Source organism: Puma concolor, chromosome D4 (genome assembly GCF_028749965.1).
Source record: "Puma concolor isolate L17-30 chromosome D4, mPumCon1.1.hap2, whole genome shotgun sequence".
NCBI lineage: Eukaryota > Metazoa > Chordata > Mammalia > Carnivora > Felidae > Puma > Puma concolor.
The window spans coordinates 94447000-94458922 of NC_141679.1; the positions used below are offsets into that span (position 1 = coordinate 94447000).

Below are 11923 nucleotides of genomic sequence, written 5' to 3' on the forward strand. Positions count from 1 at the left end.
CGTGACCTTTTCCCAACAATAGTGAGCCCTCTCAGGGCCCTGGAAACCTTGCTCCCAAATCCCTTGGAGGCCTGTGCTGTCCCCAGCCCCCTCCCGACTTGGCGGTGGGTAAGCAGTCGCTTCTCACAGCTCTTCCCGCCCACGGACCTGCCCCCGTGCTTTAATAAATCACCAAAGATGTCTCAAGAATTCTTTCATGAGACTTTTTGTCGCACAGGGTTTCGCGACTGTTTGCTCTGAACCCCAATATGTCCACCTCCTTCTGGAGTGGAACAGGTGTCCCGTTGTCACAGCTCCCCACCCAACCCCCGACCAGGCAGCTCAGCTGAAGGGTTTCTAAGGGAGCAGCTGACAATTAGGCAGAAAGTGGGCAGTAGCAGAATCTCCAAGGTGCCCCCCTGGCTAGTCGAGCAGAGCCGGGCTGTGATTCGGAGGGAAAAAAAGGCTCCTTCCTAGGAGGAAACCCGTGGAGAATGAGACAAGCAGAGGCCACTGTGTGCTGGGAGCCTTGCCTGGGCTTGATCACAAATTAGGAAGGGTTTAGCATGGTTTTAGGGATGCCCCACTCCGGATTTTAAAAACTGCAGTTTTAAAAATTCTCCAGACAGCAAGGTCAGTTGGGTGTATTTGTGCGAATCTATTTCTGGGTCCTTTGCTCTGTTCTACTGATCTGTGGGTCTGTGCCTCTGCAAATACCACAGTCTTGATTGTTTGAGTTGTATCATAAGATTCAAAATTTGACAGACTGTTTCCATTTTATTGTTTTTTCTAAGTTATTTTAGATACTCTAGTACTTTGCCTTCCCATATGTATCTTAGAATAATCTTAACTATGTCTACAAAACACCCTCCTAGGATTTTGATAGGAATGGTACTAAAAAACGTATATCAACTTGAGGAGAACTGACGTCTCTGCTATGTTGAGCCTTTCAACTCATAAACACAGTAAGTCTGCTTATTTGGATCTTCCTTGGTTTCCTTTAGCAAGATTGCATAGTCTCCACCATACAGATTCTGTATATGTCTCATTAGATTTACATTGAAGTGTTCCACTTTTTTGGGAGTGATTATAAATGGTGTGCTCTCTCTCTCTCTCTCTCTCTATATATATATATATATATATATATAATTTTTTTTGAGAGAGAGACAGACAGACAGACCATGAGCAGGGTAGAAGGGCAGAGGTGGGGAGAAAGAATCTTAAGCAAGCTCCATGCTTAGCGTGGAGCCCGACTCAGGACTCCATCTCATGACCCTGGGATCATGACCTGAGGCGAAATCAAGAGTCAGACACTCAACCAACTGAGCCACCCAGGCGCCTACAGATAGTGCTGTTTTTTTATTTCCGTGTCCATATATGCGTTGCTAGTATGTACAAATGTAATTGATTTTTGTATGTTTATCTTGTATCCTGCCACGTTGGTGATCTCATTAATTCTAGGAGATTTTGTTTTTGTTTTCATTGATTCCTTAAGATTTTCTACATAAATAATTGTGTCATCTGCAAATAGAGATACTTTCATTTCTTCCTTTAAGATCTGTATGTCTTTTATTACCTTTTCTTGGCTTCTTGCTCTGGCTAGAGCTTCCTGAGCTCTGATGAATAAGAGAGTTGGGAGCAGGTGTCCTTGCCACGTTCCTGAGTATTCACCATCCATTCATCATTGATGAGAGTCTTCTTCATTGCCCGGTAAGTACCACGTTTCTAAGTTTTATGTAGATGCCTTGATCAAGTTGAAGAAGCTCCCTCTATTCCTACGTTTCTGAGTTTTTTTAAAAAATCGTGAAGGAATGCCGAATTTTGTCAGATGCTTTTTCTACGTTGATTGATGTGATCATATAATTTTTCCTTTTCCTTGTTAGCCTACTAATACAGAGGGTTACACTGATTGGTTTTCAAGTGCTGAAGGAGCCCTGCATCCCTGGCATGAATCCCACTTTGTTATGGTGTATAATTCTTTTTTTTACCTTGCTGAATTCCATTTGTTAATATTTTGTTAAGAATTGCATCTCTATTGATAAGAAACATTAGGCTGTAGTTTTCCTTTTAAAAAAAATCTTTGTGGGCTTTTGGTATCAGAGTAATATCAGCTTTATAAAATGAACTGGAAAATGTTCTTTCCTCTTTTATTTTCTGCAAGAGGTTTTATAGCATTCACACTAATTCTTTACAAATTTAGTGTCATTCTCCTGTGAAATCACCTGGACCTGGAAATGTCTCTTTGTGGAATTTTAAAATTGGGAATTCAATTTTCTCAATAGGTGTAGGGCTATTCAAATTATCTAGTTCATATTGGATGAGTTGTGGTAGTTTGTATTTTTCTTTTTTTTTAATTTTTTTATTTTTTAAAATTTACATCCAAATTAGTTAGCATATAGTGCAACAGTGATTTCAGGAGTAGATTCCTTAGTGCCTCTTACCCATTTAGCCCATCCCCCCTCCCGCAACCCCTCCTGTAACCCTCAGTTTGTTCTCCATATTTATGAGTCTCTTGTTTTGTCCCCCTCCCCGTTTTTACATGATTTTTGCTTCCCTTCCCTTATATTCATCTGTTTCGTCTCTTAAAGTCCTCATATGAGTGAAGTCATATGATTTTTGTCTTTCTCTAATTTCGCTTAGCACATACCCTCTAGTTCCTCCCATGTAGTTGCAAATGACAAGATTTCATTCTTTTTGATTGCCAAGTGATGCTCCATTGTATCTATATACCACATCTTCTTTATCCATTCATCCATCGATGGACATTTGGGCTCTTTCCATACTTTGGCTATTGTCGATAATGCGGCTATAAACATGGGGGTGCATGTGTCCCTTCGAAACAGCACACCTGTATCCCTTAGGTAAATACCTAGTAGGGCAATTTCTGGGTCGTAGGGTAGTTCTATTTTTAGTTTTTTGAGGAACCTCCAGACTGTTTTCCAGAGCGGCTGCCCCAGCTTGCATTCCCGGGTAGTTTGTATTTTTCAAGGAACTGGTCCATTGCATCTAAGTTGTCAAATGTATGTATACAGAAGCATTCATAGTATTGCCTTATTACCCTTTGATTCCTGCAGTGGCTGTGATGATATCCCTTCTTTCATTCCTGAGTTAAAATTTGTATCTTCTCTCCTTCGCGCTTTGTCAGTCATGCTAGATGTTTCCTTGCCAGTGTTTATGCTTTTCCTTTCTTATGACTGTCTTACTGTGCTAAGACGTTCAGCATGATGTTGAAGAGGAAATCTGGCAGAGGCCGACCTTACTTTGCTGTCAATCTTAGGGGGAAGCAGTTAGTCTCTCACCATTAAGAATGATGTCAGCTGCTTCCTTCTTTTTTGTTTTGTCTGTTTTGTTTCATTTTGTTTTGCTAATGATCAGTTTAGGGATGTTAAGGGTTGCATTTTTGGCTTCCTAGTTGAGTGACTTCTGGCCAATGGGTGGGGGAGGGGGGGGAGGGGGTGCCGGGTGGGATGTGTGTGCCTTTCAGGGAGGAGCATTGAACAACGGTTTGAGGCCCTGTGGGTGTCTGTGTTTTCCCTGTAGCGTGGTGACCGGCAACCTCCTGGGGGTGGCTGTTTGATCACCTGGATCCTTGAGTGGCCCTGAGGTGCAGTATCCCTGCTAACCTGTGACGGGAATTGCACGTAAACAATCAATAAATCTGATGTTTTCAGCCACTGAGATTTTCAGTTCATTTGTTAATGCAGCATAAACCAGCTTCTGTTGAATGACTCTCTTGATATGTGAGAACTTTGCCTCATGAAAGGGTATGATATTTTTGAAATATGTATATATATTTTTTAATGTTTATTTATTTTTGAGACAAAGAGAGAAAGCACGAGCAGGTGAGGGGCAGAGAGAGAGGGAGACACAGAATCGGAAGCAGCTCCAGGCTCCGAGCTGTCAGCACAGAGCCCGACGCGGGGCTCAAACTCACGAACCGAGAGATCATGACCTAAGCTGAAGTCGGACGCTCAACCGACTGAGCCCCCCAGGCGTCCCGAAATATATTTAAAAAAATCAATTAAAAGTGCTTATATGCACATGTCACCCTTAATCTCTTAGCCAGTGAGTTTTTGATATTTCCTAATATGGAAATGTCCTTCACTGTCTGGGTTAAATCATGGTGTATTGAATTCATTGTTGGATTCAGCCTGCTAATAAATTATTCAGACATTTGTCTTTGTTGCAAAAGGGATGGTTGTCCTCTCCTTTCTTCTCTTGTGCCCTCGTCCCCCAGCTCTGTTATAGGAGAATCCAGCAATTTCCCACCCATCTATGTCTACACCCTGGAAGGACTGCGTGATCCAGGAACCATCTGATGGCAGTGTGCTGGTTCAGAAGATCTGGAACTGTTTCTTATTTTCTATAGTTATTGTTCTTTTAAAGTTTTCTTGGTAAAAATTAAACATAGAGATGTCATGCAACCCAGAAATTCCACTTGTGGGTACTTATCTGAAGAAAATGAAAACACTAATTCCAAAAGATACACGTACCCCACGATCACGGCAGCACCATTTACGATGGCCAAGATATGGCAGCCGCCCAAATGTCCTCCATAGACGAACGGATAAAGAAGATGGGTGTGTATGCAATGGAATATTACCTAGCCATAAAAGGAGTGAAATCTTGCCACTCGTGACAACGTGGATGGACCTAGAGTGTATTATGATAACTGAAAGACAGAGAAAGACAAGCACCATTTGATTTCACTCATATGTGGAATCTAAAAAACAAAACAAATGAAGAAACAAACCGCGAAGCAAAACACGAAGTCATAAATACAGAGAACAAACTGGTGGTTCCCAGAGAGGGGGAGGCGGGAGGGGGTTGGGCAGAAGAGGCGAAGGGGGTTGAGCTGTGCCAACTTCCGGTTATAAAATAAATAAGTCACGGGGTGGGAAGTACAGGTAATACAGCCCATAATCCTGTAACAACCCTGTGCCGTGACAGGTGGTGAGCATTCTGTAGGGTACAGCTGCTGAATCACGACAGTGTACCCCTGAACCTAATAGCATTATGTCAACTGTTCCTCAATTAAACATTTTTTACAAATTTTGTTCAAGTTTTCCTTTTAGCCAATATTGGTAATCGATCTTTTTCTAGAAATGTTCCGTTCCATCTATATTTTAAAAACTTAAGGGGCGCCTGGGTGGCTCAGTCGGTTAAGCGTCCCGACTTTCGCTCAGTTCGTGATCTCGCGGTCCGTGGGTTCGAGCTCCGCGTCAGGCTCTGTGCTGACATTTCGGAGCCGGGAGCCTGCTTTGGATTCTGTGTCTCCCTCTCTCTGACCCTCCCCTGTTCACACTGTGTCTCTCTCTGTCTCAAAAATAAATAAACATTAAAAAATAATAATAATAAATAAACGAAAACTTAATATCATACATAAATTGTCATGTATATATAACATATATAACTGGGCACATATATAAACATGTGTATATATTGTTATATGTAAACTTTGTTATTTGAAAATCTCTGTTTCTGTGGCTCTGTACGTTAAAGTCAGTGGAAAACAAGTTTCTTTCCACCTCTGCTGCCTTCGCCCAGACCACGACCCGGGGGAAATCTCTGTCGTATCATCCAGGGCAGAGCCACGCACTCACGGGCACATGATGCTTGAAGCCCCGGGACTTCCCAGTGGTAGCCATCGTGCTCAAGTTCCTGGAAGACGACCTGGAGGGTCACAGGCCGCATTTTGCAGAGAGCATGGAATTGGATCGGAAAGTAACTTACTGACGGTTTTCTGTCAATGTTGACTAGGTGACATGACCAGCGAGTTTTCATTTCTCATCCTTTGTGGAGTTTGGGTGCTGCCCTGCAGTATGAACTGGCAGGCTGCCCCTGTGCCCTCTTATCTCCTTCTTCAGGTTGAAAAGAGCCCCCCATCATGTGTGCTGGTCCCCAAATGTGATGGGCTGTTCAGGTGCAGAAGCCCGAACCCCGCCCCTGCCTGCGCCTCACCCCCCACCATCCCCACTCATCCCCAGACACGCAAGGCCAAGAAAGACCCAGGCAGACTGTTCCCTGCTTTATTTCTTTATTGCTGGAGGGGGAGGGGCTCAGAGCAGGAGACCCCAGGCTGGGCGCCCCCCCAGGAGCCTAGGGGCTGGACGAACAGGTCCGGCAGGTCCGGTCCCTCCTGAGTCCCCCTGACGGGGCTGGAAGGGGTGTCATCCTCTCTGGGCCCTGAAACGGACCAGGGCACCCCTGTGATTCCTGGGGAGCCTGTCGGACCCTCGCCGGCCCCTCCCAGCCTGGGGGTGAGGGACGGCCTCTCCACCTCAGACTGAGTGCTGGTCACCCCACGCCCTTGCCCAGAAGAGCCCATGGGGACATCCGCGTGGGGGCTCGACCGGGACACAGGAATGACATCCCACAAAGGCCATTCGAGAGAGTGGACACACAGCCAGCCCGGCCCCCGCGGTCAGCAGGAGAGACGCCGGGTTCCAGCCATTCCCGCAGAGGGGCCAGGGCCCGACGGAGGGGAGCTGGGGGTCCCCCGGGACGCCCCCCACCCGTGCACGTGCCCAGGACGTGGGGGCAGGGCTGCTACGTTACCCCAGGAGGCGGGTCGGGCAGGAGCTCACCTACCTAGACGCGGCACTGCTCTGCAGGAGGAGAGAGAGCCGGGGGGAGAGGTCACAGGTCGCCGGGGCAGCCCTGGGCCCAGAGGGGTGGGAGGGGGACCCCGCCCCAGGGGCTCTGCACCCCCTCCCCCGGGGGCCCGGGGAATGGGGGCCACCGTGGGAGACGGACGCGCCCCGGGCTCATGGCTGTCCGACGGGTGAGCCGCACGCAGGGTGAGAGCAGGGACGCGGGGTGTGGAGGCGGTCACCTGCCACCTGGGTCGGGTCAAAGAAGAGGCGGACGTGCACGGGCAGAGTCTGGAGGGCTCTGTCGAATTTCTCCATGACCTCGTTGTCGGCCTTCAGGGTCCTGGCTGTGGGGGGCGGTGGGTCAGTCCCTGGGCCGCGGGGCTTTGACGGCCTCGGGGAGCCCCGTCCAGGGAGCCAGAGCAGAAAGCACACACTGGCGTCCTGAGGTCAGCCCCCGGGGTGGCCTCCGGGGCTCAGCCCCCCTGTCCTCCAGGGTCCCCGCCCCACCCTCCCAGGACGGCGCCGGGGGCCCTGCAGGGACACGAGGCCAGGACCCACGTCCCCGGGCGGCTGGGGCTCGCCCGCAGGGCTGATGTGCTGGCCAAGAACGCGTCTCTAACCGCACACAAAGCGCTTCATTCAGGCAAAGCGGCCGCGTCTCAGCCTCCTGCTACCAGATCTTACCGGCTTGCGTTCCGTTCAGAACGTGACAGGTTTAATGGTGCTTTTGTGGAACATCACCCCCAAGCAAAGCTTCTACTTAGCAGTCATCCTCTGGCCGAGGCAGGAGCACTAAGCCCAGCCCCGCGGCCTGGATCCTGGATCCCCGATTCCCGAGGCAATGTCAGGGGACTTGGCCCCCACCGGGGGTCCTCAGCGCCCCCCCCCCATGCAGGGCGACCCCGGGCCTGCTCAGTGACGTACTCAGGCACTGGCACACGAGGTTCTGCCCGGGGGCGTCGGTGTTCTCCAGGCAGAAGAACAGGTAGTTCTCGTAGTCGGTGTCCAGCACGATGAGCTCGTTCTCATCCAGATCTGGGGAGAGAGAGTCCCGGGTCTTCCCTCCAGCAGGAGGGACAGCATGGGTCTCCTCAGGGCGGCCCCATGGCAAGGCCGGGGTGGGGGGCTTCTCCTGCACCCCCACAGGGCACAGGGGGCTGCGAAGCCCTGGCTGTTAACTGTGGACCCCCCGCCAGAAATGCTGTACCTCCTGCCAGATGGGCTCACTCAGCACTCAACCCCGGAGCCCCCACCCCCGTGTCCTGGGACCCAGAGAGGTTAAGAAGTGGGGCTCCACACTGATCTTGAATGAACGGGGCACCTCGGAGAAGAGGGGCGGAGCCGTGGGATGCATGGAAACGGGGAGTGGGGGTGAGTATGGGCCGGAGGTGACGGTGGCCCTCGGGGGCCGTGGGGACTGCCAGCTGCACAGCTCGGTGCCACACCCCCACCCACGCAGCTCTGTGCTGGAGCCCCTGGGGCCGGTCGGCAGCCGTCGCACGAAGCCAGGCTGGAGGGCTGGCCTAGGGGGGGCAAAGTGGGACGCAGCCCAGGCTGCCCGCTGGGGACGGCCGTGGAGGAAGCGGCCCCTCCCACGGGGCCTTCTCATTCTGGACCTGGTGAGGAATGCGGGAGCGAGCACGGGAGGGAATGACCCAACGGGGGTCTAGGAGTGCAGGAACCAGGGGGCAGGCCGGGCGTCATGGGGCGCCCTGAGCCGTGGGAAGCAGGAGATGTCCTGGCGCAGGCGGCCTGGGAGGCGGTGCAGAGGACAGCCGGGTGCGGGTGCCTCCCAGGCCCGGCCCACAGACAGCGAGCTGGGTCTCATGGCCGTGGGGGTCAGAGAGGCCCAGCAGGGACCTGCCCACGGCCCTGAAGGCGGGAAGGGCAGTGCGAGCTGGCACTGAGGACCGTGTCGCTCTTGTCAGCACCCTGGGGCCGGAGCACGGACCCCGCCGTGCTGCCCGGGAGCCGCCAGCAGGGGTGTCCAGGGTGGGCCGGGGGCCCGGCACTTACAGCCGATCTTGAACTCAGCAGGGAGCTCGGTTTTTTCTGCCCAGACCTTCTTCTGCACACACCTGCCGTGCTCCCTGAAAGAAGGCCGTGTCTGCGGGCCGCCTGCACAGACCTTACCGTGACAGAGCCGAGCTGTGGGTGGGGAGCAGAAGCCTGGCTCTGGGAGGCCTGGGCGGCACTCGGCAGGTGACCCGGTGGGACAGGGCCACCCCATGAGAGGGCGGAGGGAGCCAGAGGGAGCGGGGGCGGGAGTGCCCTCGCCCCAGCAGTCAGCACACAATTGTGGGGTTTGTGTCCTCCTCTCTGCCCCCCACACTGACCCAGCTCTCTCCCGTACCCCCACAACCTCTCCAGGGCGGACAGAGCTCGTGGCAGGAACGACCCAGGCCCCCAGGGCCCCAGCCCCCAGCTGACCGGCCAGCCTCCACACGGGCCTCTCTGAGCACTGACCTGCGGCCGCCCTGTGTGGTCGGCCCGTCGGCCCGGAGCCCTGGGCGGGGGCTCCGAGGCCACCGGGAACCACCCCCACGGAGCCAGCTCCCGTCAAGACCCTGCCCGCCCGCCCATCCACCCTGGGCCCAGGCCCTCGCCGGCCCCCAGCCCGGGGGCCTCGGTCACCCACCATTTGCGCAGAATGATCTCCAGGTTGTCCCGGGGCGTGGGTCTCAGCTCCTGGACGTACACTCTCAGAGGGGCGGTCTCCGAGTCCAGGAGGGAGATGTCGCTGGCCGCCATGGCCATGGAGTGTCACGTCCCAGCCACCTGGGGAGGGGGCCTGAGCTGCCATCGGGGGCGGGGTGGCGGCCCCGGCCCCACAGCACGCTCTCCCTCCCGCCCCGGCCGGGGGCCTGGTCTAAGTGGGGTGGCAGCCAGTGAGCTCTGGGCGACCCCCCTGCCACCGACCAGACGCCCCTCTGGGAGCCCCCACACTTGAAATGACATCTTAGGTTCCCAGGTGGCCTTAAAGGACAGGTTGTGCGAGTTCCATGGAACCATCTGGACCTTGGGCAAGCAAGGGAAAGCCGCCCTGAGGGGGGGAGGGGGCTCCCAGCGTCCTGGCTTCCACCCACACTCTTCAGAGGGCCGAGGCCCCGCCCCCCGCCCACCCTGCAGCTCACCGCCCCCTCCCCCAGCCGTCCTCGGACCTTCTGCAGGTCTAGGCCGTCCATGGTCGGGGGGACGGTGGCGGCCTGGAGGCCACACACGAGGGCCAGGCCCAGGGCGAGCAGGAGGCACTTCATGGCTGCGGCTCGGGTGGCGCTGAGCTCCCGGGACTGAGGAAGGCCAGGCTGCGGTCACGGGCCCTTATACGGGGGGGGGTCCGGGGGCCTGCGAGCCATGTGGTTCCCCGAATCCCCCGTGACTCATCCCCAGGCCCTCAGGGGGCTTCCTCCACCCGCACAATGGGAGGCCTTCTTCCTGCGGAGCGAGCGGGAACAGGACGGTCCCTGTGTCCCAGGACGGTTCCTGGTAGGCCCCCGAGGGGGCAGGGTCCGGGGTGTGGGACCAGGCTGGTCTCCAGTATCAGGAACACTTCCTGGGTCACGATCTTTGAGAACAACAGGTCAGAGTCAGCACTGGGGACAGCTGTGTCCTGGAGGGTGTGCCCTGGAGCCCAGCCAATGGCCGGAGGGCCCCACGCCAGCCCCAGGGTCCGGGACATTGTGACTGCGTGTGGCTGTCTGTCCCACACGAGGAATAGACATCACCCCTTCACCCCCTCTCCTCCTGCAGGCGCCCACCACCTCCCGGTGCCCCCACGTGCCCGGCTGGTCAAGGCCTCCCAGGTCTTTCTCCTTCGGATTCATTCTCTCTCCTGGGGCATCAGCGACTCCACGACCCACGGCCACGGCCTTGGGAGGATGGGTTCTCCTCCCGGTCACCCCACCGCCTGCAGGAAGGGGAAGGTGCCGCGGGTTCAGGCGGGGTCCGAGGACGGGCCTGGCCAGCAGTGGGCGCTCTGCCGAGTCACAGGAGTGGTCGGGGACCACGGTGATCTGCAGGGTCACCCAGCCCACGGGCTAGGTCCCTCTCAGGGTGGGGCGTGCCTGGGGGCAGCACGAGGGGCGTCCATGGGTACGTGCCATCAGGAAGCCCACGGGTCTGCCAGGCCGCACCTCTGAAATCACCCGAAGCACTTCCTGTGGCCCCTCGTGCCCGGGAGCTCCAGGTGTGCGGGCGCGGAGGGGAGTCGAGCGGTTACAGAAGAACGTGTCCCGCCGATCAGGTTGCAAACCAGCACCCACAGGGGGACGCGCGAGCCCCGTGCGCTGAGCCAAGGGGTGAAAGGCCACCACCTGACGTTCAGACGGTCAACCTGCCCGTCCCCGGGAGGCGGGCATCGGGATGGAGGAGGAGCGCGGAGGGGGACAGCCCCCTGCCCTGTGCCCTCTCCCGATGGGGTGTCTGGAGGGCACCTCCCCCACAGGTGGGGGCCATCCGGGTGATCCACGGGCAGCAGCAGCAGCTCGGGTGGAGGCCCAGGGCTCTGCTCTCTTTCCTGGAAAGGCCACATGTCACTGCATGTCACTGTGCCAGGAAAGAGCCCACCCCGCAGAGAGATGGCAGGTCCCGGGCCACGGGGCTCCGGTTCTAAGGGCGGGAGAGGCGGTGGCTCAGGCCGGTGTGGCCCTCTTGTGACAGCTCGTGCAGACCTGCCTCTCCGTGTCCACGATCCTCCCTGGCAGGTGGCCGGGCTCAGTGTGGCTGCCGCTCCCGGGGGAGGCTCTGACCCCGGACGTGGGGGTGTCTGTTGAAACTCTGAGGAGTGGCCTTGAAGCCAGGCGGGGTGGGGTGGACATTCTTGCTGCCTGTCGGTGGAGGATCCGGAACGGTCCGGGTGAGGTGGGCGTCCAGCAGCACCTCTGTGGGGCGTGCGCCAGGCACCGTGACCCTTCCGGGCCCTCCCCACGCCCTCCCCGCAGTCCCCGTGACAGCCTCCGGGGTTCAGCGTTTTCCTGTTTTCCGGGGAGCAGCAGGGAATGCACTGGGTTGAATGGTGTCCCCCAAAACTCACGTCCAAATGTGACCTTATTTGGAAACAGGGACTCTACAGATGTGATTTCTGTGGATGAGGCCCACGTGGGAGTAGGGATTACTGTCTCATGTCCTTTTAAGAGAAAACAGGGGCAGAGAGGGGACCCAGGGAGAAGGCCTGTGGCCACGAAGCCAGAACTTGGGAGGGATGTGTCTACAAGACAAGGGATGCTGGGACACCCAGCAGCTCCAGAAGCTGGAAGAGGCCAGGAGCCTCCCCTGCAGCCTTCGGAGGGAGCACAGCCCTGCCCACCCCTTGACTGGACTTCGGGCCTGGGAACTGGGAGAGTGGTCCT

General features: G+C 55.6%; 1 protein-coding gene across 1 annotated transcript; it reads right to left on the minus strand.

The window, feature by feature from the left end:
* Positions 1-6425: 6425 nt before the first annotated feature.
* Positions 6426-9835, minus strand: LOC147575173 (beta-lactoglobulin-3-like). Its single transcript, XM_086684732.1, is given in 6 exon segments — positions 6426-6587; positions 6815-6919; positions 7500-7610; positions 8592-8665; positions 9214-9353; positions 9737-9835. Coding segments are annotated over 6 exon segments (543 nt in total). The 5' UTR covers positions 9833-9835; the 3' UTR covers positions 6426-6570.
* Between the last annotated feature and the right edge of the window lie 2088 nt (positions 9836-11923).